The sequence below is a fragment of the Gobius niger genome (genome assembly GCF_951799975.1).
Source record: "Gobius niger genome assembly, chromosome: 8".
In the NCBI taxonomy this organism is placed as follows: Eukaryota; Metazoa; Chordata; class Actinopteri; order Gobiiformes; family Gobiidae; genus Gobius; species Gobius niger.
Genome location: NC_136859.1, coordinates 29,403,074 through 29,430,914, shown reverse-complemented (window position 1 = coordinate 29,430,914; position 27,841 = coordinate 29,403,074). Strand labels below are relative to the sequence as shown.

At 43.5% G+C, this 27,841-nt stretch overlaps 1 protein-coding gene across 1 annotated transcript in view; it reads left to right on the top strand.

Moving 5' to 3' along the window:
• iglon5 (IgLON family member 5) overlaps window positions 1-27,841 on the top strand; it is a 373,448-nt gene that overhangs the window by 319,775 nt on the left and 25,832 nt on the right. Inside the window, exons 3-4 of the mRNA XM_079561958.1 lie at window positions 1,168-1,400; window positions 9,083-9,202. Of these exons, the coding sequence (XP_079418084.1) occupies window positions 1,168-1,400; window positions 9,083-9,202 (353 nt within the window). The remainder of the gene's footprint in view (window positions 1-1,167; window positions 1,401-9,082; window positions 9,203-27,841) is intronic.

The following is a 27,841-nucleotide window of genomic DNA, read 5'->3' as shown; positions in this document are numbered from 1 at the left end:
AATCTTCTTTGACTAAAGCTACTGAAGTCTGGTGGTTTCTCCTTGGACCTTGGGATCAACGAACACGCTTGGCGAGACCTTTTTGATACTTTAATACTTTAAACTTAACTGTTTAACTGTGTTTAAATTGATCTTATGGAGTCAGATCTTATGTAAATTAGAGTGCAAATATTTCCTGTAAAATCGCCTACACCCCTCACCAGATTCATTTGCTTGACGGACCGGATCTAGCCCACGGGCCTTGGTTTGCCCACCTCTGGTTTAGTGTTTAGAGCTCCAGCATATGTTCTGTCCTCAGCCTCGTCTTTACCTGCTCTTTACCCCCTTTCATGCAGCTGTTCTGTCAAGCAAAAGAAATTACAGGCTTAGCAAAACACCCCACGAAATGACATTTATTTGTTGAAATGGCAGGATAGTTGTTATTGCTTGTGAAGAGAATATTGCATAACTACTGTATCCAGCGTGACTTCGACTGGATTACATCTCTTTGAGCAGTTCTGTATTACTGCGACTGCTGTTTCCTTGCCAGAATGTGCAGAATGTGCTCTATGTGTCAATAATAATTCAACACTGGGCCAAATTTGGGCAATCCATGACTTACACTGTAGCAGGGCAAGTATTGTTCTTCTCATTTAAAAAAAGAAACAAACTGTAATATTTTAATTGACATATTTGTTGGTCAATACGTTTGTCTGACAGCGAGATAACTCCAAAGGTTACGTCTGGATGAGCATTGATAAAACTGAGAAAGATCAATAATGTTCGCAGAATCTGAGCTTTAGGTGTGCAGACTGCTCTCTCAGACCGTCATAATAAACAGACTTCATGTTTCTGCTCCTTGGGTCACTTTAGTTCATTCACAGCATCCACATTATGGAGTCCAATCAAAGCTCGGGTTGCTTCCTATATATTTCACTTCTCCCTCACTGAGAAATTGAAAAAAAAAAGGCTTTTTTTTTAAAACAACGAGAACTAAACAAACAAGTAAAGTCTCCAGGCAGCAGGGTGAACACCGCGCTGCCTATTGTACGAGGAAACTTGTTCTGTTTGTTTTTTTTCACCTCTTTTTTATGCCAATTCTGCGGAGGCTGTTCGTTCGTGCGTCATTCCCTTCCCTGACTCACTTCCAATAAGACTGTAACTGACCCGAACCCTCCCTGTGCGCAGGTGTCAGATAGACGAGGAGGTCACCCACAAGGCCTGGCTGAACCGCTCCAACATCATGTTCACGGGGCGGGACAAGTGGACCCTGGACAAGAGGGTGACGCTGCTCAACAACAACAGCAGCGACTTCTCCATCCACATCAGCAAAGTGCAGGTGACCGACGAGGGGCCCTACACGTGCACCTTCCAGGCCAACAACAAGCCCCGCCTCACTCACGTCTACCTCATCGTGCAAGGTAAGGGCGCACAGGATGACCGGGGGGAGTCCATTTTGGAGAAACTGGGGGAACAGAAAGGTGAAAGCTTTGTGGGTGAAAAGTAATTAATGGCTAAAGGACAAAACCACCATTGTCCTCAAAGGGCCTGTGCCCGGACAACATTTATTTTGTACAGAGGGTGCTAGTATATATTGGAACAGCCTGTGAGAAAATACCTAGATATATTTGGGTGTTTTACAATATCGGCTATGATGGAGACCAGAGCCGGTGCTGGTCCTTCTGGGGCCCGTAACAAAAGGTTGGCCCTACAGTACAATCCCATGGCTATTCGAGGAAGAGCAAATCCATTTACTGTGCAGTAGTGCAGGGCAGAAGTGGAAAATAATGACCTCAATTCAGGCCCCGTCCCGCTGTGTGAGAACCACTAACCGCTAAGCCACTGTGAGACTGGGATTTAGGACTACTTCTAGTCTATTTCCCAACTTTTTAAAATGGTAAACGGTCACATTCTCTCACCTCTGGTCCCCGACCCACAGTTTTGGAACCACTGATTTAAAACTAACTGACACCAGCACATGACGGTTATTTCTGTCTGACCACTGAGAACTAGCCCGTGAGTAGCCCGTTTTAGACTGTGCACATTCAGAGAACCAGAGTTACTGTAAGTAACTGCGCGCATTAGAGAACCGTGTGGATTCAACTCATCTTTGAGACAAATAGGCCCGTAACGTGTTGATTGATCTTAAACACCGTAGTTTGACATGTTTATTGCTTTTTTCTGGCGTTTTGGCCACATTTAGTTTTGTCACTGTTAAAGGGATATTTCAGGATTTTTGACATAGGGCCTCATTTCCTAGTTATCCAGAGTGTTGTTGATTTCTGGAGATATATTTTTAATTCATGCAGTCCTTGTATTTGAAGAGTCGAATGGCGCTAGGCTAGTGCTAGGCTTAGATGGGTTTTGTAGGTCTTAGCTTTCAAATGAGGCGTTAATCTGGCCTCTGTGAGCTCCAGTCGAGGAGCTTTAGGATTTGGGAAATGCAAGTTTGTACACCTAATGTATTTTACGTTGTGGACTTTAATTGCTTAGACTTTTGAAATAATAAGAGATAGAGAGTTACCGTTTTATTTTCGTTTTGGAATCTACGGATTTTTGTCTTTCAAACGAGTTCCCTCTCAAGTACCTATGCTAAACATGAATTAGCTGAATAAATCAGCGCTATGCCCCTCATATAGCGCCCCCTGCTGTTACAGTTCAACACTGACACGTTCGGAAGCTTCATACACAGGAATATTGTCATTTTTAAACAAATTTGGCCAAAAATATTTTCTAAAAATAACAGCGGTGCATTCCTGAAAATCCCCAATAATCGGCATCGGCCTCAGGGAAACCCATATCGGTATTTGTTGATATATTTCTATATATTTCTATGATTGAACCCTTCACAATAATATACATTTTTTCTAACTATAATCTATTGAAGAGATAAAACAAATACATCAAATTGAATAACTTGAAATATCAGCTTATACAGTATATCCACGCCAACCCCCTTCATATCGGTATCAGTGTTGGACCCCAAACATCCACACCGGGCGGGCCCTAGTGCACATATTTATTTTAAAAATAATGAAACAGACCTATTCCACATCCTCCTCTTATCCTCTAGATTTAGCTTTTAACCAATGTCCATGAACGTCTACAGAAAAGCCTATCACTTCTATTTCAGTGGTTGGTCTCTTAAACAGCCGAACAGCCGACGTTTTTTTCAGCGCAACGTCAAAACCGTCCGCAGTTAACTAAATAATGTGCACATTAACGCCTCATTTTCACGGCACACTCACATATCCATCCACGTTCCTAAAGGCTGCTGTGAGCATTGACAGTTGTTTACATGTAGTAGCCTGGGAAGCTAATCCAGAATTCCCTATTAGCCTGGCTCCTGAATGTTGTGGCACGTTTGACAGCAGCTCAGCGATGGCCTGGTGATGTGCGTGTCCTGTGGAGACCTCTCCGAACTCCACTCTGACACAACAAAGAAAACATGCAGCTTTTTTTCCCCCCGCTGCCCTCACGGAATTAATCTGTGGACTTTTATCCTCAAAGATTTGAAATGTACTTTAGCATATTTAACTCTGCCGCTGCCTCCCATTGAAAGCGTCTGTGAACGACCGTCCTGCTAAATCCAAGTGTCTTTTAGCCTTTTCATGATGACTTTATTTGTGCAGTTCACGTTCTTAATTTATTCACTAATTCATGTCATACAGTTATTGAGGCTCAAAAGGAATAGGCTGAACCTCTCAACATCCACCTTAACCAAGGACTTTTTCTCCAGTTCAGTTGAGACAAACTAATGTGTCAATCTTTTTTTTTTTATTTGGGTAAAGCCAAACTGGAGAAACTGTGGTTCAGGTGGGAGTTAAGAGTTTAAGTGCTCCTTATCAATAGACATTTCACAGTGATGCAGTAAATCACGAGGATTGTATCCACACCAATAATGCAGAACAAAATATTAGGGCTGTCAAAGTCAAAGCTTTAACTTGCGATTAATCGGAAATATAATTAGTGCATTAATCATGAATCATATGTTTTGACCAAACACACTTCTGTATCTGAGCGCACACGTGACCTGAAGGACAAAGCACTTGTATTAACTACATATTGTAAGCCAGGGGTCTACAACCTTTTTACATCATGAGGTACTTGTATGTTCAAGTGAGCTACTAATGCGACGAGAGACTTGTCTACTGATGCTATTTCAACAAAAATGACTTGAATTTTGCTCTTATACTCAGCTTTATGCGTCTAAGCGTTTGCAGATTCTGTTCAAATGTTCAGCACCAAAGTAAAGGTCAGGACTTATAGGACTGATAAAGTGCATGTTGAAAGCCTTGGGCGAGTGAGATCCCTGTTAAAAGCTGTTGGGCTTTTCCCATAGAATGATGAAACTGTGAATATTTGGTCAGTAAAATGTGAGCAAATGCTTTAAATGTCAGTGTTTTATGTCGGCCAAGTATTAATACTGAATATAATTATAAAAGAAAAATGAACCGCTATTAATCAAATTTCACAAGTGGGATTAATCCGATTTTTTAAAAATGTATAAATTGACAGCAGTCCAAAATATTCTGCTCTTGAGGTGAAACATGTCAAAATGGCATCTACATCAAAGACACTGAATATCCTCAGCTGCATACACTCCCCTTAGGGAGTAATAGGAATTACAGCTGTAACAACATCACATCATCATACAGTTTGAAACTGATCAGGCCATTGAATTGTTCTACGTAATGCTGACAGTATTGTTCAGATAGGAGTATTGTAAAGCACATAGTAAGTAGTGTACTGCAATATGAGCATACAGAGCCAGCAGACATGTATGCAGTTTTTGATTGTCATCCGTGATGACACATGCTGTGACCAGGGCTGTCATGATAATTACTCTATCGACTTATCGTTCCATAAATAACAGATAAACGATATATTTTCGAGCTCGATATTTATCGTACATTTTTAACTGAAGCAAATTGAGCTAAATCATATTTCATGTTTATTGCAGCTTGTGTGGTATTTTAAGATATCATGATGCACTTTTAGAACAAAGGTTTACTGTCATTTTAATGCCTGAGAGTTGACAGTATCTAGTATCGTTAGAGTCAATAATATTCTTTATCGCGATACTATCCTATCTAAATATATCGAACTTCAAACCTAACTGTGACCGTTCATCAAAAAATCAAGGAAAAATACATCGCTTAGAACTACCAAACCTAAAAGACAAAAGCTCTGATCACTTTATTGTTAACCACGGCCACGCACAACTTAATCAATGACTCTTCCAATTGAATGTTTAATCTCTGAGGTTTTGCAGAAGTTGCAGCAGAATCCAGTAATCTCTTGGCTGAGTGCACCTCGTCCTAAGAAGGAAAGTCAGCACTGATCTTTAGCACCTTTCGCATTAAGGGGACGAGACGATTTTCCCATACACTGATTATTACTGTAGCAGAGGAAGTCGGGGGGAAAAAGGTGAACCGATGCTCCAATAGGCAGCCCTCAAAGAAAACATCTGCTTAATGGTTTTAATTACATCCAGTATATCGTCATTAACCCAGGCAGAGCGCTGAATGGGAGTGATTGAGGTTCGACATCGGGGGGGAAGCAATTTGGAGGGTTTATGGTCTTCCCTTTCACGTAAACCAGGCTCATGCGCGCTTCCCCCCCAAATGAATCATCAACACCGGCGTGGTTTACGATTGAGATGGTTTCTGCCTTTTTTTTTTTTTTTTTTTAAAAGGTGTCGAAAAAATTGTCGAGCAGCTTGATAAAGATCTCCAGTTCTTGTCGTCGCCGCAACAGATGTTCACCGATCGAGCGACTGACAGCGAGCAGCCGTTCAAAGCTGGAGAGTCGAAATCCAAATTCAAAACAGATTTTCATTTGTGCCACATTTTTTCTTTCACTGATGCCGTTCTTTCACTGCACTGCTGCCTTTCAGACCTCACCGATAGGGCGCTGGTTTTTCTTCTCAATGTCTACGCACAAATTGTGAGCGCAAAAAAGATAAAGAAGGGGGGAAAAAAATGATCCGAGCGCAGGCGAACTAGCGCATCAGCCTTGTGAATGCGAGAGTGAAAAACTTTTCTCGACTGGTTTAAATTGGCGGATTTTCACTGGTTCTTGCGGCTCGAGCAATGTGGTATCAGCCAGAAAGGTCGCCAGCACTAGTTGATCTTGTCATCTTCCTGGCAAACTCAGAAGAGCAAAAATACTCTACTGCAACACGGCTCTCTTTTAGTCAAGGGTCAAGACGGAAATAAAATCCAACAAAATTCCAACAAAAGAACAATGCTAGAACTCAATATATCATCCACTTATTTAATCATGTTTTGAAATGATTGGAAGACGGCTTGGATGGTATCGGCTCAGGCCTTCTCCAGTTCTGTTTGTTTTTAGCGTTAGCCTCCAGACTGCACTCCCACTTGGCCTGTTATTTCCTCTCAAATGATTGAAATGTGTTATCCCCCCCCCCATCCTCCTCTTTCACTCTCACTTGACCTCACTCTGTGGACCTGTGCCTGGCCGTTGTCCAAGATGTACCTACTGGCATGCAGCAGCATAAAGGCCCATAATAATGAGGAATCAATACCCTTTGTTAAGGTGTTTATAATGGGTGCCCAGAACCACGAAAACAGAACTTATGAACCAAGACACTAAACTTTAGGGTTCAGCTCAACTTTGCTTGGAAAACCCCACCAACAGTTTCTAAAGTAAGGTTTAAGTGCATCAAATTCACACATTTGAGGAACTTCCATCCTCAGTATTCCAGGCTATTTAGAGATCTGTTGTGATACGGTATCATCAGCAAAATCTGGAGTGGTGTTGATGAAGGTGTGTCCAAAACCCCTGTGCCTCGCAATTGTTGTGTAATCCATCAAACTCTTCTGTGTTTTAAAGTCCAGACACCTTTTCCAGGCTGATCCTGATCATGTCACTGGCTTCTCTGTGGAGTTTAACGGGTCTGATGATTGTTTTTACCTTCATTTTGAAATGAACTTCCGCTGTCTGACTGTTGGTATTTTCTGTCAAAAAATCTTGTTTTAAACCCCAAGGGTCCTTTCAAACTGTTTGTGGCGCCCCATGTGTTGGTTTTCATCGCGGAGTGGATGAGTTTCGCCGGTCGCTGTCGTTTGTTGTCGAGCAATTCCAAAATCACCAAGGCTCAGGTGCCCAAAGTAGTTCAACAAATCATTATATAGACGCGTTTCTAACAGTTCTCCTATCCACCAATGAGCTTGTTCTTGATGTAGTGAAGGGGATGCACCTACTCCTTCGAGGCTTAGTGTTTCTTTATTGTCATCCTTATTAATCATGGCTGCAGTGACCCGGGACATTAGCAGTTGATGGATAAGCAGGCATTTAGTTCTGGCACGGCACCCAAGCCTATTTGTTCATTCTCTGCTCAACTCATCTTTATAAAGTTAAACTTTGGCGGGTCAGATAGATGAGGAGACAGCGGAGGAGAGATGAGGCACACAAGGGGGCTGTCCAATTTGTTGATGGGATAAGTGATTGACAGGAAATGACCAAGACGGGGTTCGCTCGTCAAGCTAGCGGCGGCGTGACAGAGTTTGACAGATCAGGGGGGATGTGGTGGAGCGAGGCTGGTTCCGGGATGGATGGAAGGCCACTGTGTACCGCGGATTGTTTTGTTGCGGTTTTGGCGAGGGGTCACGAATTCACCCTTTGCCTGTTTTGGATGTGTTCAGGGTAATATCTGCCCAAAAAAGTTGTTTCCTGAATAGTTTCAGTTCTGATGTCCTTCAAAGTCTACCTGTTCCAGTCGGGTCTTGCTGAAATATTTCCCAAACATCTATGCTGCTCTCACAGTACCGACTGAGAGAAACTTTTAACTGGCTTTATTGATCACAATCTGTTGCAACGGAGAAAACCCACCCTCGGCTTTGGGCTCGCAGGTGGCGGAGGCGATGTCAGATGCTCGCGAACGGAAAACCAAACAAACACTCTACCCACGGGGGCTCAGACTTGGCATGGGCGTCCACAAAGCTCACTTCCAAGTCCCCTCCAGGTTCATCTCTCGCTCTCGGAATAATTACAGCCCCAAGTCAGTGTGCCAAACCGTGACATTTCTCTAGTCTGGCTGGGTGTTATCAGCAGCGAGAAGAAATGTCCCGCAAGATAGAGATAAAATGGGAGTAGATGTTCCACTGTTGGTGCATTAGGAACGAGAGTAGGTCGTTTGAATTAAGAAGAAGGTTTTCAGATAACACGTTCCGGCGTTCCAAAGTCTGGGGCTGACCACAGAGATGGCCTTGCCCCTCAGGTAACCTTGATTTTCTGCGCCTCAGGGAACGGTACACAAGAAAACATAAATGCTTTTAGTAAATGATGGTTTCTGACAAGACGAGCTCCAAACAGGAAATGGGAGAAAAGGGTCGAAGTAGTACAGTAATAGTCTATTTCAATGTCATTTCCGCCACTTTAGATTTCATTTAGTTTCATTAAGCATATAAATAGGAATCCATATTGAGATCCATTATGTTTGTCCTTCTACAGAGCCTAGCACTCATAAACTTCATTTAATAAAATACTGTCCCTAGTACGAGAGAATCCATTGGTCTTTCATTCACTTTCTGGAACAAGATGCTTAGGACATAAAGGTTTTTCTCGATCTTAAAAATGTAGATGCACTCACAAATGTGGCATCATGTTGCACGACTCAGCCATTAGCAATCTTTTAGGCTATGAACCTTGAAAGAAGAAGAAGAATAAAATGTCCGGGAGAGGCCCTTGTACCAACGCTTTGCATTATTCAAACCCACGCTGATGCAAGAAGTAGAATTTTAATGGCCAATTGCCGCAATTTGGACTTGGACAATTTGGACTTGTGTGCATATCAAACAGAAGGTCGGGCGGACGGGCGCAGTTCACTGAGCATTACTGTTCACATCATTAATCTGATTATTGCCTGTCGGCGCGAGGTACAGCAATTTCTCCGCGCTCTAACATGCTCTAAGACTATTGAAATGATCGCTGAGGTTGGCGGCTATTATTGTGATGACATTTGGTAAAAAACCTTTTTGTTAAAGCCAATAAAGCAAGTCTACGCCGTTGTCGGTAATGCAATGGTCAGTCCTTTCATCGTGATTGGTGGTAATTCTCCTCATCTCTTGTGTCCCAGTTCCGGCCCGGATCGTCAACATCTCCAAAGACGTGTCGGTGAATGAGGGGGAGAACGTCAACCTGTTCTGTCTGGCCGTGGGGCGACCAGAGCCCACAGTCACCTGGAAGGTCCACAAATGTAAGCATGTTCTCTACCTGTCTATAACCAATATGTTTCTAGCCAGTAATAACAGATGATAAGAAAGATAATGTAACTGTAGCTTTTCAAAGTTGCTTGATGGTACGGGCATGTTCCAAGATGGATTCATTGGGCTCATATTGTGAAATATGAGCACCTGCCGTCAGTGACAAACATGTTCACCTGCCGTCAGTGACACACAGATCTGAATGCCATCTGTATAATTGTGGACCCCTTTGTTGCTGTTTATTAGCTGATCCAATGGAAGCATGTACAAGCTGATAAGTTGATAATAAGAGGGGTCCCAAGATTGACCCCTGGGGTCCCCACAGGTCATGGCAATTTTGTAGTGAAGTAGTTATTAATTGTTAGTCATACTTAAGTACTTAATTGTTTGTGATTAATTAAATGTAAATTATTTTAAGGCTTAATAATGTGTAGTTATTATAAAGTGCTACCGATGATAGTATAGAAAGCAGCTTATTTAATATCTATACTTTTACTTTATCTATACTATTTTGTGTCTTAGGGACCAGGTCTGTGAACTAGCTTTTAGCTATACGGCCTATGAACATGGCATCGGTTATTGTAACAATGCTTCTTGTTCAAATAAACATATAAATAAATAAAACTTGCATCTTATTCATGGCCTATTAATTACTAATACCTCATTAATACTCAACGAGAACACCTTAATATAAAGAGTTACCCTGCTGTTTATTATTTTACTTTCTTACTGGTAGCAGAAGTGAATAAGAAGAAGTAAACATTCCAAACTATACACAAGGACCATAAGTGAGTCCCATTTCTATCCTTGACATAGGAAATATGTTTTGTACCACCAAAAAAATGCAACACTTTTACAAATTTGAATGCGTTTGACAGGTTATGATGGTTTGTCTACCGGATCGGAGCAAAAGTGCAGCGCTTGTGGGGTTTTCCCGGCCTGCGGTGCTCAGTACGCTGCTCGACGGAGAGATGAACTAATTGTCTGCCCCATCTGTGATCCTGTTGCATTCCTTATCTGTCTCTCTCCCTCCGCTTCTCCTCAGTAAAAAGGCTTATCAGCATTCCGCTCATGTATATGTCTTTATCCCTCGTTCTTGTGTCATCATTCCCGGGAGCCAGCTGCTTCATCTGCCCCCCTCTCGCTCACTCATCCTCCCATCTTTTCCCCACGTCCCCGCGTTTCGTCCCAAACAGCCACACATTACAGCTAATTATCCCCAGCACGCCACCAGTAATCAACGGCATCTGTCTTCATCCGCCCCGTCAACTAGCGTCACAGCAGCGGCGCGTGCGGAAGGTTTTTGCCGTCGAATTAGCTCTATTTTTGGCCCGATTGGAGAGCGGCGGCGCGGAGGTGGTCGCCGCGCCGCTTGATGGATGAAGTGCGGACAGCGTGATAGGATCAGCGTGCTATTTAATGGTACCCTTGTCAGAGCTAATGTCCAAAGTCAGTCACGGCGCGGCGACTTGGCCCCCAGAGATGATATGATTTGAGGCTTTGTTTAAGCGGTAATGTGCCACTGTGTCATCTGTTTGGCACGCAGACGGTACAGCGCCACACTTAGGCTGTGAAAGGTGGAGCGTCCGATAGCAATTAGCGTTAGCCGCAAGTGACGGCTGGACAATAAAGCGGAGGGAAGCGTTTGCAAACTTCCACATCCTCTTTTATCATTGATGGGCAAATAAACAAACCATTTTGAGCACACAGCCTGTTTTGACATTTTTTATTTGATCAGTAACAAAAGACTGTCCGCCACAGTAATAGCTGTATTTAGTCTCTAATGAGTGGTTATGGTTTGCACTTGATCGGGGAAGTTTAGTGAAAATTGAAATAAATTTTGCCAAGACTGTGAAGAACGTTTCTAATTTCTTCAGTTAGAATTAGCCATCCAGAAAAGCTTTTTTTTTTTTCTCTCTCTGTAACTTTATAAAAAATACAAATTTAAGGCCAGGCACGGCAGGTGAAAGTATTGATTTTTCAGGCAGTGGTCGAAGTGGAGATTTTAGCCAGTTTCCTCCCATAACATCTTAGTTTTCATGTCTAAATTTTGTTCCACTCATGCAACGACATGGCCACTATAGTTGCTCCTACAGACTCCAAACTTTCCAGTCTTGGTACAAGACTTTTAACAAGATTCTAAAGATCTTTTCAGAGGGATTATCTCATTCCTAGCCTAATTTATTCAACTTTGGTTTTCGACATTCGCACAGTAAAGTGAAGACATCACTGCGCGGATGTCGAACTATTCCTAGTATTATTACGCTTTACAATATAGTTCCCCTTTTTATCCGCTTAGAAAATCCACATTGTTTAATTTAGTGTAACTATACTTTATAGTGTAACATTTCATGTAACCATATTTAAATGTGGACCACATTTGGAGCTATAGAGGAGAGGAGGAGAGGCTAAAAGCTAGGGCCGTCTGTGCTGTGTTTACGTGACTGAGGGCAAACGTGAAGACCAGACAGGTACAAATGAACTCGTCTAAGCTAAGGTAAGAACATATATCAGTGTGTAAAAACGTTGGCCTATTCCTTTAAAGGAGCTATATCATGCAAAATCGACTATTTGGAGCTTTTAACCATGTCGTTTTGCTATTTCCTTATCAAAAACACCCCCGTCCTCTCCTGGAAAACAACTGAGTTGTGACACCCTGACGTTTTTACGTCATAGTGTCAAACAGGAAGAGCCCAACGTCTGTAATGTAATGCCTTATGGCCTGGTTTTAATTCATAAAACAGCTTTTTCATTATTTCTTTTGTAATAAATAAATAAAACGCACCCCCTGAGTGTCTGAACAGATGTCATGTTGCGCTGAAAGCTGTGAAGAAGGAGCTCTTTTGAACCTACTTTGGACACACCTGTTTATAGAAAAGTGCTACAGAACTTTACTCAACCTGCCAAAGAAGAGGCCACTCGCCAGAAGTTGGAATTTCTTTCCGGGATTCAGTAACTATCAGCCAAAATACTGTTTTTCTGTGACTGTCTCTTGATGGATGTTTGTGAACCTTCGCCAGAATCAAAGTGGATTAACTTTTATAACCAATGCAAGTATAATGTAAACACCTGAGTCAATTAAAACGCGTGTTAGCTGTGTATTAGCCATTTATGAAGCTGTGTTGCAGATGTCAACTCTTTAGAACTGCATTGTGAAGTAATTTCACTTATTGCTGTGATATTTATTTTTCTTACTGCTAATAATGCATGGGCAGATTAGCTCAGAGAGAGGGTGCGGAGTTAACTGAATCAAAGCGTCGTGTCTTCCAGGTTTGCAAAATCCCCCTAGAAAATACTTATATTTCTCACAAAAATTTGCGGTAGAGGTAAAATATATCATATAAATGCCTATAGTTTACTTTGGGATGGCTAAAATAGCATGATACAGATCCTTTAAGCACCTGTCTTGTTAATATCCCAAATTTATTACACAAATATCCATCCATCCATCCATCGCGGGGGCAGCAGTCTCAGCAGAGATGCCCAGACTTCCCGGTCCACACACACCTCCTCCAGCTGTTCTGGGGGGACCCCGAGGCGACACCAGGCCAGCTCGGAGACATAGTCCCACCAGCGTGTCCTGGGTCTTCCACGAGGCCTTGTCCCACTAGGACATGCATGGAACACCCCCCACGGGAGGCGACCAGGAGGCATCCGGAGCAGATGCCCGAGCCACCTCAGCTGCTCCTTTCGACATGAAGGAGCAGCGACTCTACTCCGAGCTCCTCCCAGGTAACTGAGCTCCTCACCCGATCTCGAAGGGTGCGCCCAGCCACCCTGCGAAGGAAACTCATTTCGGCCGCTTGTATTCGCGATCTATATAATACACAAATATTGCGGGAGTAAAACATGTGCAAATGCAACTTCCAAGTTTATTCATTTTCGGATCCTTTTTGTTCCTCTTCAAGACTACGTTGCATTGCTGACAGACAAAAAACACCTACTCCAACTCCTGAAACGTTCATCTCCACTCACGTGTTTATTTACCTCTTGCTTCACCTTCGCTTCGGCTGAATCTTGACTCGGTTCGCGCACGGCCCAACGCGATGGCATTGGGCTGTTTGTTCTCGGAGACAGGTGTGATTTGGCGGTTTCTGACAGCTCCGCGTGGATAATAGAACTTCCACGAGGGCGCCGCGCCTCGGGGAGCGATTGCGGGTTTTTATACTCCTCCTTTTTTTTTTTTTTGACGGGGAAATAAATTGGCCTCCGCGCGCTGTACAGACTTTGACCCCCAGCGGAGAAAACATCAACACCCAATTTACTGCGTGTCCATTATCTGAGAGTGAACTTTGGAATTTTGACTGCTGGCTTTCATTTGGGAGACATAACAAGAGAAATAATATAGTTCGGCTTTGGCACTTCAGCGAGAGGGAGATAATGGGGGCGATCCGTGCCGTCTGATGCGCGCCGGGTTTTTCGCGGAGTTCGGGAGGGGGAAGCCGGGGAACGCCGCGCTTCAAGGCGACGCGGTAATAAATAGGTCAGTATGGACGCGCGCTAAACAGAAAGTAATTATAGAGCTTGTTACTGCGGATGTGGCGAGGGCTGTAAATGCACTTCTCCGGGAGCAAAGCAAAGTCAGCGTTGCGATTCCTTCAGACAAATACTACAGTGCAAATTGATAGCTTGCTGTAGTGAAGGGAACTTTTTTTTTTTTGCGTGGAGAGTCTGATAGTACAGTCAAAGAAAAGACAATTTAGTTTATCATGTACAGCAGGGGTCCTCAAACTACGGCCCGCGGGACAAATACGGCCCGCGGGATGATTTAAAGCAGTGCTAAGTAACTCTTCCCCCTAGAGGCCATAAGCGCAACTGCAGGTGTAGTAGCAAGTTACGATTTTTTAACTTATTAATGGTCTTGGAGAGTAAATACGACACTGACAGGAAAGGCGAAGGGAGAGAGGGTTACTGTGCATCCAATTAGACAATAGAAATATTTTTTTTCACTCAAACTTGGCTGTAAATACTGTTTAAAGTGACGTTAGCCCGCAGTGAGCTTTGCCCGTTAGCATGTTAGCTTCTTCTTCGTGATTTCATTAGTGTGTATTGCTTTCTCCGGACCAGTGACAGTCAAGTTGCAAACATGGTTTTCTGGCCAGAGACACCAGGGGGAGATGAAAGACCCTCCAATCATCCCATAAACACTTGTATTACCCCCACAGGGACTACGGAAAGGATTTATTAAGGTAAACACGTTACTTAGTACTGCTTTAATCCGGCCCCCGACTTGTAGAGCACAAATGTAAAAAAAAAAAGTAAGTCTCTAGCCCATTCCTGTGCGGAGTTAGGATATTTTAACTAAATAACCAGTTTACTCATTCCAGCCACTAGGGGGCAATTTGAATAAATAAAAAATAATTCCCCAGGTGTCCAGCAGAGGGCACTTATTACTTACTCACATTACATAATGATGTTTTATTTGAAAATAAAACTAAATGGAAATTAAAACAAAGTGTGAAGACTTGATTACAATTTTTTGCAAACCACTACAGTGAAACAAAAATGTGCCTGAATCAAGTGTTGATCTTGTGGATATAGTCGTGGGGACGACTGTGCAGGCGAGTCATCTCTACTTCACAATGAGGCATTTTGGTCTGAGTCATACAATTCTATGTTTTAGCCAACCCGGTCCGGCCCCCCATCACAGTCAGGAACAATAATGTGGCCCCCAGAGAAAAAAGTCTGAGGACCCCTGATGTACGGTGTTTGCAGTGGTGATGTTTTGATTGTTTGTTTTACTTCTTTTGGGTAATCTTCGTCGATGAGCTGTCCAAATAGGAAGGATATTCAGCAAATTGTCGGAGCCAGGAGGCAAAATCACGATGTTGAGTGTCCAGAATACAGTTGCAGCTTTAACCACCAGGCCAGGGGTTCATGGTGGGTCAGGATCAGGGAATAAATTGGCCACTTTTGACAGAAGTGTAAGCTACTCTGACATAAACATTCTATCATACCAAGCACCGGAAAAGGATTATATAAAGCAGTACTAAATAACTCTTGCCCCTAGAGGCCATAAGCGCAACTGCAGGTGTCGTAGCAAGTTGCGATTTTTTAACTTATTAATTGTCTGTGAGTAAATACTACGCTGACAGAAAAGGCGAAGGGAGAGAGGGATATTGTACATCCAATTACACAACAGAGATATTTTTTTTCACTCAAACTTGGCTGGAAATACTGTGTAAAGTGATGCTAACCCGCAGTTAGCTTTGCCCGTTAGCCTGTTGCCTGTTAGCTTCTTCTTCGTTCTTAGTGTGCATTGGTTGCTTCTGGCCAGAGACACCATGGGAGATGAAAGACCCTCCAATCATCCCATTAACACTTGTATTACCCCCAGAGGGACTACGAAAAGTATTTATTTAGGTAAACAAGTGACTTAGTATTGCTTTAATTAGTTGAAATGTTTATTTAGTTGGAGCAGGAGTCACAGATTTGTCTGAAGGGACAATCTCTGGAGACTAGTTGGAGAGTCTCCAGGTAACATGTTTGGTTTCAGCGGAGGCGGTGTGGGCAGATACCTACAAGTCTCAGAGACATTGCAGGGACGTCACAGAAATGTCTCACTGGTTGAGAACAACAAATAGTATTGCCACAACTGAGACCAAGACCCCTCGGAGACTTAGCTGAATTCAAACATGTTCGTTTTCTCCGAGACTACCTGGAGACTCCCCTTATCTCCAAGGGACATATTGGAGACATCTCTGTGGCCAGTAGCAATTTGAGTCTCCGACTAGTCTCCAGGCCGATAAGCGAGTAAATTTTAGGAGCGCAATCAATCTGAGTTATGAAGACATTGCTGAGACTGCTGCAAGTCTCATCCGGTGAGAAAGTCCCTTCAAATGCTCATTTGACTAATTCATCTTGGAGGAGGAGCTACACCAAACACACAAACACGTTGTTACCTGTCTCTTCTTTCTTCTATTTTCACGAACGAGGGTCGAAGGATGTTCTCGTCAGCTCGTCTGTGTCGTACTCTCTGCTCTGAATGATGCCGTGCAGCGCGAGCAGAAGCACATGTAACAGCTTGTGCGCATTGTTTTGGTTCTTCAAGGCGTAGTAGCTGCATGTTGAGAAGCGTATAGAGAGGTCAGAGCGGAGACTTCAGTTTGTGGTGAAGTGAAAGTGGTGCGTGGATCTGCAGTTGTGGATATGATCATAATGAAGAGGCTGCAGCGGAAAGCAGCACAGATAAGAGGGATTGTTAATGAAGGAGACATACATTACAATGGATTGCTCAAAGAAAAGTAGGACTGTTTTTTTTTATTACCATCCCTAAGAGTCAAGTACAAGGACAACGTAACCTTTTTACAATACATACGTTGATTTCTGCATCATGGAGTTTTAAATCAACAATCTGGGGGCAAAATACCATATTTCACATTCTACATAACAGATTCGAGCTCAAAGCGTTCAGACTGGGTTGGAATAAACGTTCTTCTTTTCACTAGGCATTTGTGCAGTGCGGTGTTCTTCGATTTTTGACAGTTTTTGGAGCAGAAATTGAACTGAAAGGCTGACCAAGGACTTGGCAAGATGCTCTCTAAAGCGTCTGGTGTTAACCAAAGTGTCCTTGGGCAAAACACTACAGACACACACACAGTAGTTAGGGCAGGTTGCAATTGGAAGGGAAGCCAGCATGAAAAAGAAAAAACACTTTTGAAATCGGTGTTTACTTCCACAGAATTCCGTAAATGCCCAGTGCAAAACCTTTTTTATATTAACCCTGCACCAGTAGACCAAAACGACCAAAAATGTCATCAAATGTTTATGTTATATAATACTTGCTCTAGTTCATGGCCTGTCACACAACGTCGTCCTCACTTTTTCCTCTCTCCCCAAAGCCGGCTGCATGTGATCTACCCGCACCTTTTGTTTTCCCCTCCGAGGGGTCAGCTTCTCTTTTAGCCTGCTCCGTATAGAATGTCCTCCATGACACACTTTTTGAACCTGCGTGTAGCGCGAGTTCGGGACAAGAGCCTGCACACAAATATAGGCCGGTGTTTGGGGGAAGTGTCCAGCGCCGTGCAAGCGCGCAAACCTGCGACTGACGGGCAACAAACAGGAGCTGACAACACGGAGCGTTGGCGCGTGTCCCCACTCCATTCTCCTCTGTCAGCGATAATCTGCTCCTCGTAAACTGTCCCTCCAACACAGAGTCTCTTCCTCCTCCTCCTCCTCCTCCTCCTCCTCCTCCTCCTCCTCCTCCTCAGCACTCCAAGAAACAGGGGGAAAAAAAGCACCGCATTGCTGCTACTTCAAGGGAGGCTTCTTCTTCTTGTTCTTATGCAACCAAGCCATCCGAAGCAGGCGGCCGTAAGCGGGGTAAGGGGGTATGGCTGGTGGGTGGGTGGGGAGGATCATAAGGAAGGGGCCCCAAAGAAACAGCAAGATGCCTCTGGCCATCTGCTCCCATTACTCACACTCAACGCAGGAACAGGAGGAGAGTGGGAACATGCTGTAGTTGGTAATGTTGATCGCGTTGGTAGATTTTTGTCGTTATAAGTCACATCTGTTTGAAACACCTTTGCAGTTTTCTTCTTGAGTGGAAGCTTTACTTGTCAAAACAGCGAATTGCGTGCGCTTCGTGCTGCGTATAGATAGCGCACAATTAATATCTATAATCTCATTTGCTCTAGGGATGTCCCAATCCGCTTTTTTGAGCTGATATTTAGACCCTCCATGCTGGCCGATACCGATCTAATGCAGTCTTTTTGTATTCTTAAAGTTTCATCATTGTATTAGCTCTAGGCTATATATTAATAATATATTTTAGGCTACATAGGCCGATTAGTCTAAGCCTGTATATTGATATACAAGACGTTCTGGATTTAGCTTTGAATATTAAATTAGAAGTTGACATTGGGCTTTTACATTAAAACAAAAAAACAGTTTTATAATTGCAGCATTTTAAACTCCTTTATAAGCAGTAGATAGGCCTATGGTTTTGGTTCTATGTGCTTCTGAAGGCCATTCCCATTCAGGTCTGTTATATTATGTCCATGGCCTGTATAAGGCATGCACACCAGTAGGACCACATGGCTTTACTATGCATAAACAAAAGTGTGCCGACGAGAGCGCCGGTGGGTGCGGTCCTCAATCTGCAGATTCAGGATCGCATATTCACGGCCTGTCTTATGGGGATTGGACCCAATCAAGTCATTACATCTGATCTTATCTGATACTCTCAAAATACCTGGATCGGCTATCGATATCGGTACTGATTATCCGATCGGAACGTCCCTAAAGTACACTGATCCTGAGAATAATGAGCTGTATGCAGAAGTATAATGTTCTTTACATGCAATGTCTATGCCGTGTTTCCTTAAGGCCATCCACAGTAAGGAATTTATGTTTGATTTCGTTTTTTTATGTGTTTATGTGTTTGCCGTTGCTAAAAGGCTCCAAGGCTCTGGAACTGCCTTCCCCTTAAGCGTTAAAATGGCCCAGTCTCTGAACAGTGTTAAGTCCTTGTTGATCCATCTTTTAGCGCTGGCCTTCACCACAAGCTGAGCACTACGTATTATCAGTGTTATTCCTGTTGCATACTTTGTAAATGGTTCTACTCATTAATTGCACTTCATGCTGTTTGTTGTACCGCACTTCGGGCAGATGTATTTCCTTTTCAAGCGGTCATTTTTGCCCTGAAAATGAACATGTCCGCTGTGCCCGCTGGTGCAAAAATGGACGGCCGTGGAAAGCTTTGCGCCTTTGATAGCATGAAAACCCCACTAAATCTTATTTCGAGCTGTAAAGTGCACCCAGGGAGTATATTCTTTCTCAGCTAACACTTGTCTATCAGTCCATAGTGCTGTAAATGACATGTTTCACAGCCAGTTTCAGCCCACTCGCCTTTATTTCAACCCGTGTCACACCTGCCGGGTCCGTGGCGCGGCCTGGAATGGAAATGCCCGGCTTTTCGGCTGTCCAGGGCGATGGTGGTGAAGCGGCAGAGGACTGGATAAGTGGATGATGGAGGGTGTTTTGCGGGAGCGGGGTCTTTGTGCGTCTGAGTCACGAGTTAAAAGGATGGATGTATTCGAGGGAAAACTAGTAGATTTGCTTTGGAAGGCTTTGTCATGGAGGTGTTTGTGAATATGTATGTTTGCAGGTTTGAAAAAATTGAAGGTAACAGCTTGAAAGTCAGCAACAAGACCGATATGAAACAATACAATGTAAATAATTCTTGTATTATAAGTAGTTTTTCTCTATACACGTCTTTCTGTCGGAGTTCCGTTGGATTTAACTCTCTTCGTGTGGAAGTATCGCCAGACTCTGAATGATCAATGCCCCGAATATTGACTGTTCAAATGTCTCCAGGCCTGTAATACGGTAATAAACTTCTTCCATTTAAGACATCCAGATTGTGCCCCGTCTCTCCATTCACATTTCCTCCGGACTCCTTTAGTATTTCTCTAACATAGCCTGGCACCTTTATTTTTGATCACAGTGCTCTCTAGGACGCTCCAGGAACAATTGTTTGGAAGGTTTTCATAGCTCACTAGAAAACCTACAAAACAATCAAAAGTAAAGGCGCCATGATGACCACTCATACATATCAACTTTTTTTCCCGCATAAATAGTTGCATAATGCACCTTTAAAGATGCACTTGGTAACTTTATTCACTTCACAAAAAAGAGATTGATACGCATTTGCTTGAGTGGTTAGCATAGCGCCTTTACTTACCGTCCTGATGGCCTGTAGGATGCTCCAGGATCAATAGTTGTTGTTTTCTTCGCTGCTAATTGGACCGTACCCATGGTTACACATACATTCCATTCCGAAAACCCACCAGAAACCTGGTAAACCTGAAATAAAATTGATCCTGCATGAAGCATGGAAAGCGTGGGCACCAAGATAAGCACCGATACAGCTGCTTGCACTGAAAGGTCGAATACGCACTAAGGTCCATCCATCCATTCATCCATTCATTTTCTTCCGCATTATCCGTGGGGGCAGCAGTCTCAGCAGAGATGCCCAAACTTCCCGATCCACACACACCTCCTCCAGCTGTTCTGGGGGGACCCCGAGGCGACACCAGGCCAGCTCGGAGACATAGTCCCACCAGCGTGTCCTGGGTCTTCCACGAGGCCTTGTCCCACTAGGACATGCCTGGAACACCTCCCGCGGGAGGCGATCAGGATCAGTCAGGGAATAGATGCCCTAGCCACCTCAGCTGCTCCTTTCGACATGAAGGAGCAGCGACTCTACTCCGAGCTCCTCCCGGGTAACTGAGCTCCTCACCCGATCTCGAAGGGTGCGCCCAGCCACCCTGCGAAGGAAACGGCCGCTTGTATTCGCAATCTTGTCCTTTCGGTCATTACCCAAATCTCATGACCATAGGTGAGGGTGGGAACGTAGATCGACCGGTAAATCGAGAGCTTTGCCCCGACTCAGCTCCCTCTTCACCACGACAGACCGATACAGCGACCGATCACTGCTGACGCCGCACCGATCCGTCTGTCCATCTCACGCTCCATCCGTCCCTCACTCGTGAACAAGACCCCGAGATACTTGAACTCCACTTGAGGTAAGGACTCCCCACCGACCTGTAGAGGGGAAGCCACCTTTTTCCGGTGGAGAACCATGGCCTCAGATGTGGAGGTGCTGATCCTCATCCCGGCCGCAACACACTCGGCTGCAAACCGCCCCAGAGCGTGCTGAAGGTCCTGGTTCGTTGAAGCCAACAGAACAACATCATCTGCAAACAGCAGAGATGAGATCCTGAGGCTCCCAAACCGGTCACCCTCCGGCCCCTGGCTGCGCCTAGAAATTCTGTCCATAAAAGTAATGAACAGAACCGGTGACAAAGGGCGGCCCTAAGGTCAACACAAAAAATGTCGTACAAACCTCTTCAAGAGTGGAGGGGAAGCGGATCTTTGGTAAATCCCGCTGTGGTTGGATTGACAGCGCTGCTATTCTTTGCCTTGTAAACACATTGTAAACCGCATGCTGGTTGCATTGCATAAACATATGTTTTTGCACTTGTCTTCTTGAGGAATGATTACATACAAAATGCTACTTTAAATCAGTTGTCCTTCATATTCCTCTAAAGCAGAGATGTTGATATGTTGTAGTACAGCATAATTCCCCTTCGGTCTTCAAAATGACCGCTGTCCCTCTCGTTGTCCGAGCGCTGGGGGGCATTTTCTTGCTTTTATTTTGAACACACTTGTCATTCACAGCACATGACACAGAAAGCGAGCACAGACAAGTTTGTGTCTCTGCAGATTCACAGAAAAAACATATTGACTGAAGAGCGTTTAGTGTCCAAACTTTTTCACCACTTAGACGGATCTCACACTGGAGCGTCGGTCGCCAAGATGATGTTCCAACACAAAGAGCGACTGAACAAAGAAGCTGACATGAGACTCTTTTCTCAAATGTTTGCGGTATTCAACACAAAAATGCAACGGCGCATGAAGCGATAGAAATGTGGAAAGTCTTATGGGGAGCTACTTGGAAAGGAGAGTTGTTTAAAGATACTGTCCATATGTAAATTTGACCTGCTTACATATAAAAGACCTATATTATAAAAACGTCCTAGTAACACTTCCTGTCTCCGCATCGTTAAATGACTGTTTCTTCATTTCCTTTGTCCTCTTCCTTCGCATCGAAGCCGCAGTAATTTCTCCAGTGCTGCTTGTCCGATCCTATCTATCCCCCTTCTTCTCTCGCCGGGGTCGTGTTAGGCGCTTTGCCGACTAGACTGAGATGTCGCCGTGAGACCAATGGAATAAGGTTATACGTTCAGACTGCAGGCTGAAACAAGCCAATTCCGAGACAAACCCGTACTTTTCGAATGCGACCCAGGCCACTTGGAGATGTGGTCCTAAATCCGATTCATACACCTTGAACTTTTGCACATTTTGTCATGTTTACAACCCTAAACATAAAGATTTTATTTTGATTTTTTTTACTGAACGTTCACACACAAGTAACAGACAACTGTGAAGTGAAAGTAAAATGATACATGATTCTGTTATTTTTCAAAAAATAGAAAAGTGAAAAGTGGGGCGTGCATAAGTATTCATACAGCATGAATGAATACTTTGTGGAACCCCCTTTTACTGCAATAACAGCAGCAAGTCTTTTGGGGTTTGACTCTACAAGATTTGCACATGTAGAGACTGACATTTTAGCCCATTCCTCTTTACAAAACAACTCAAGCTCTGTCAAATTAGAAGGAGAGCGTTTGTGAACAGCAGTTTTCAGATTATTCCACAGATTTTCAATAGGATTTAGGTCAGGACTTTGACTGGGCCATTCTAACACATTAATATGTTTTTACTAAACCATTCCATTGTAGATTTATCTTTGTGCTCCGGGTCATTGTCCTGCTGGAAGGTGAATCTCCGCCCCAGCCTCAGTTCTCTTTTTGACTCCAGCAGGTTTTCCTCCAAAATGTCTCTGTATTTGGCTCCATCCATCTTCACAACTATTCTTACAATCTCCCCAGTCTCCGCTGAGGAAAAGCAGCCCCACAGCATGATGCTCCCCCCCGTATATTTGACACTGGGGATGGTGCACTCAGGACGATGAGCAGTGTCAGATTTGCTCCATACATAACGTTTTGCATTTGGGCCAAAAAGTTAAATTTTTGTCTCATCTGACCAAAGCTCCTTCTTCCACATGGAGCTGTGTCCTCCATATGACTTCTAGCAAACTTCAAACGGGATTTCTTATGGCCTCCTTTCAATCATTTTGCTTTCACTTCACAGTTGTCGGTTACTTGTGTGTGAACTTTCAGTAAAAAAAATCAAAATAAAAGCTATATGTTTAGGGTTTTAAACATGACAAAATGTGCAAAAGTTCAAGGTGTATGAATACTTTCGAGAGGCACTGTATCTGATCTTTTTCAATGCGTAAACTCACAGATAGTTGAGCGAAGGCAGAACACTCTCCTCCAGAGCTTTATCCGCCCCAAAAAAACGATAAAAGTCAGAGGTGTGTTGTGGGAAAGTTGCAGCAAAAGGGGCTGACACGGCCAATATGAAACAACATGGAGATAATCCTTCGCTGTAAATATCAAAGTTAAGGTAATGAGCTGCATAATTCCCAATAAAGTTTGTCCAAATGTTCAGAAACACCCACCACAACTGGCTCAGGATGCAAACAAGGAGGTTTTTAGGGAGACTATGTACAGTGAATGTTTACCAGCCCAAGTATTAAAAAGCATTTTGAAAACAAAACCTAAATATCAGTTGTTTTCTTTTATCCGGTCAATAATTGTGAATAATTGTTAAATCTCAATGTTCTTATTATGGGTCAGAGTTGTTGGTTGTTAAAATGCCTAATGGGAAAAATGAAGTTCTTACATTTGTACATCCCACTGTGATATCAATTAACAGTTTGACACTTGGATTTTTGTGACAGTGATTTTCTTGACAGTCCATTTATACATTGCGCGTTCAAAAACGGGTCTTATTTTTGAGAGTTTGTGGTCTTGAAAGGGTCTTAAAAAGTCTTGTCCAACCGTGAAGATACCCTGGTCGGGGCCTTGCCTCCTCTGATGTGGGCAGGATGGCGTGAGCACACAGTCACCGCCGCAAAATAATAATAATACGGTAATCTCCAATTAGCGGCGCGACGCTAAAGCTCCAGTGGGAATAACTCTGGCGTTTAGTGTCTGTGTTTGTCCACTGCGTTAGAAGCTCGTAATAGTGAGTCGCGGATGCTGTGTTCAAGGGGCTAATGACTGCACGCGGTATAGAGCGGCAAGGAGAATGGATCATGAAAACCATGTTTGAAGTTCGTAATAGGATTGTGAGGTGCTAGATGATTGCAAATTGTTATGGGAAGAGACTCATTTCGTTATTGAATTTTGTTCGTTTTATATGTGTGAAGGCGAGGATTCTTTTGGTTGAGATTTCGGAGTTGCCTGGATCCCCCCAAAAAAAAAGTTGGCGCCGAAAAACGAAGGTCGTGCGCTCTACCGGCTTTAGCTTTCATTACAGCACACGTTCACTGTGGCTGTTTCAATAACCAAAAGATCCGGTGTTGCATTCATTTATCACCGAGAACTCATATTGATGATGGGAGAGCGTGACCATTGCGCAAAGTCTTCTCCAGCACATCTGAAAGATTCTCAACGGGATTAAGATCTGGACTCTGTGGTGGCCAATCCAATGATGTTTTGTGCTCCCTGATCCACGCTTTCACAATGTGAGGCCGATGAATCCTGGTGTTGTCATGTTGGAAATAAGCCCGTGCCGTCAAGCAACACTAACCCAAAAAGCAGGGGCGGATCTAGAAAAAAAATCACGGGGTGGCAAGCAGGCTGAGGGATCACTTCTGTGGTGGCAACACATTTTACAATGTCGAATGTGTATAGCGGGGGTATGCACGTTTTGTTTGATAGGAAGGCATTTTTTCTGTTAAAATAGTAGCATGATCCATGATATAAGTAGGGGTTTCTTACTCTTGACTTTTGTAAAAAAAAAAAAAAAAGAAAAAAAAAAAGAATGAAGAAAAAAATCCTCTTGGGAGCCACAGGAGTTTGCACCTGGCTCCTTCTTTAGATATAGAGTGCTCAGTGCTAACTGAGAGTGAGCCTCTGTAAGTAGATTCTAGAGCAGATGTGAGACGTCACAAAATGAATCTGGCTTTGAAGATCTGGATTGCACCTGTTCCTTGAAACAATGCATTTATAAAGTGCCAGGTTGATGACTAGAATTTAGACAGTTCCAGACAAAGACAAAACCTGACTGAAATCAATGGGGTGGAAGCTGGTGTGGCCACCCTGTGCCACCCCTCTAGATCCGCCCCTGCCCAAAAGCGACTGCTGGTCATCCATGTCCTATTGATCAAGCTCTGCACAACTGTGTCACTTCTTTAAAAGCCATATACGTTTTGATTACAAACAATGAAAGAGGAAGCCACTAAATTCAAATGTTACTTGTGGTACAAACCCATTCCTACCTTTCCTAACATATTTGCAGCATCCCAACATTTCAGAGACGAGTTTATAGGCAAGTTTCAGTATTTGCAGGGTTCAGGGTCACTTTTACAGAAATGCTAGAAAAAAACAGCGTGCAACTTCAAAAAATGTTGACTGATTCTTCATAATTAGATGTAATGTTTTGTTTCTACCCACAAATGTCTGAGTTTGTGGACTACAAGCGACAACCAGTCCGTTTTATTACTCTGCACGGTTTAGGAGAGGCAATTTAAACGTAAAGGAGTGAGTAAAAGTGAAAGCTTTATTGATTAGACCGACTTTTTATGGATGAAATGCTATAGAAAAATGGTAAATGGACTCAACTTCAATAGCGTTTTCTCCCTTTTATCAGGTCTAAAGTGCTTTACAGTAAGGAACCATTCACCCATTCACACTGTTATTCATACACCAGGCAAGTACAGTAGTGTGAAGTGTCTTACTAGGGTTGGGCGATGTCCCCTTAATTGGCCGTTGACAATGTTTACAGTGAACCATCTTCCATATCGTCCATTTCTCATTATAAGAGTTTTTTAAAGACATTTACATAGCTTATATAGAAGCTGCATACTACTATTTATGTTAGGAAAATGTGAGATTGCAGGATAAATTGATCTAAACTAAACATGATTTGAACACAGTCATGGAACACGACTTTTGCAACAGAAATGTGTTAAAACTCGTGCGTAAAAGTCTGAGAGCAGAATGACTTAAGAGCGTCAGCTCCTCAATACCAAGGCTCTTATCACACTAATACGAATGTAAATCGGAGCTTATTATTTGCATTTGCTCAATTTTAACGTAATGTTTAAAAAAACGTGGATGAACGGGATAATATGTACACGTTTGCGTCGTAGCTTACGTTTTTGAAGCTGCTCCACGCGCCGCTCCGTGAGCTCGTAACTTCGTACCTCCTGCACCGCCTCTTTCTCTCCTCTCTCTCCTCTCTCTCCTCTCTCGGTTCTCCGTGAGAATAATCTAAACCCATGCGCGCTCGGCTAGCTCCGATGTGAGAGCCATCTCGAAATTTTAAAACGGTTTAAGTTTCCGTACGCAGCAAAGCAAAGCAAAATCACGCGCTGTTAAACTTTGAGCTGTAGAGAGAAAGAGAGAGAGCTCCGCGTGTCAGAAATAGAGCAACGCTGCATCTTTACTTTAATAATTACGGCAACACATCATGGCTTCTGACAGGCCACTGAAACTAGCGTGCATATTAGTTATATTCGTGATTGAATTTACAGTGCAATCCCTGCACAGTTTGAAGGTTTACAAGGCCTACAGAAGACCAGTGCGTGTTTCTGACAGGAGGTGGTGATGGTGGCTCTCCATTGTGATGTTGCCCATCCATCACGATGGACGATGATATCGTCCATCGGCACAACCCTATGTCTTACCCAAGGACCCAACAACAGTGTGCATTTGTGGGAGCTGGGATTTGAACCCGCGACCTTCCGATCACTTGATGACCCGCTCTACCATCTACGCCACTGTCGCCCCAAGTATCTATTATGCAAATGTTGGCCCCTATGCCCTATCTGCGTGGTGTGGATTAACAATTTATTACTTGAGGCTGTGTTGTCTTTTAATTTGTATATCATGATATATGAATGTATATCATGTTGAAAATGTGTGGTGTTTTTTTGTTGGAAAATGCTATTGTTTTTTCAAAGTAAGTTGCATTTACACAATTACCAGAGACTTGGAGTTGCATTTTCCTGCAGATTTGTCGACTTTATATTGGAGTCTACACTGCTGAGCATAGAGCTGCTCAGAATAAGTTTAGTGATGGATTGTGTGCTTTACATAAAAAGCAGAGGTTCATGTTCCATCTACAGATCGGAGCGCTTCAGCAGCGAAACTCAAACACTTGCGGTTTCAATGAAGGTACAATCGCGACAAGGAACAAAACAAAATCAACTGTTGCGTGACATGTGTCCTTTAAACTATGTCATTCCGATGTTTACTTTTTACTTAAGCCTTTTACATAACAGCACTTAAGTGAGAGTTGACTCGGCGCTCTGCAGCCGCCTCTGCTGTCATGTTCCGCACTTCTCGTAACAGGGTAAAGGCCAGAAAAAGCGCTAATACTCTTTGGAGGCTGCACGGAAGACATCTGGCTGTAAAGATTTGCAGAGAAATGGGACTCTCTCTCTCTCTCACTCTGTCTGTCTCCCACTCTCATTTTCTGTTCCTATGTCAATCCAATAACTCGCCTCACATCGTCCCCGAGCAATAAGTATGTCCCTCTCGCTTTGGGAGTACACGGCGCCGGGAGTGATTGTCCCGAGGAGTGCCGAACGGACTAATTTGGTTTGGGACAAGGCGCGCGGGGGGGTGTACGGCGCAGTCAGCGGACATGTATTTGTAAAATGGGGAACAAGCGTGCACTCTCGATGTCCTCACAGTCTGGGAGACGGGATGAGAATGTCCCCCGACGCAGGAGAAATAATGGCGTCAGTGCCAGTTCCGATTATATTTACATGTGTCACGCCGAAAAGAAGACACAATTTGAGAGAGGGATCCCAGAGGCTGCCGCTGCTGTTCAGTCACACAAGTATGAGGTTTACGACATCGTCCCCGTAGAATTCTAAAGCTCGATCTGCATTCTGAGTGGTTCTGGGATGTTTTGGTCTAGAGTTTTTGACCACTTGTAAAACAAAATAGAAATAGTTATACATGCGTTTCCAATGATGTCGC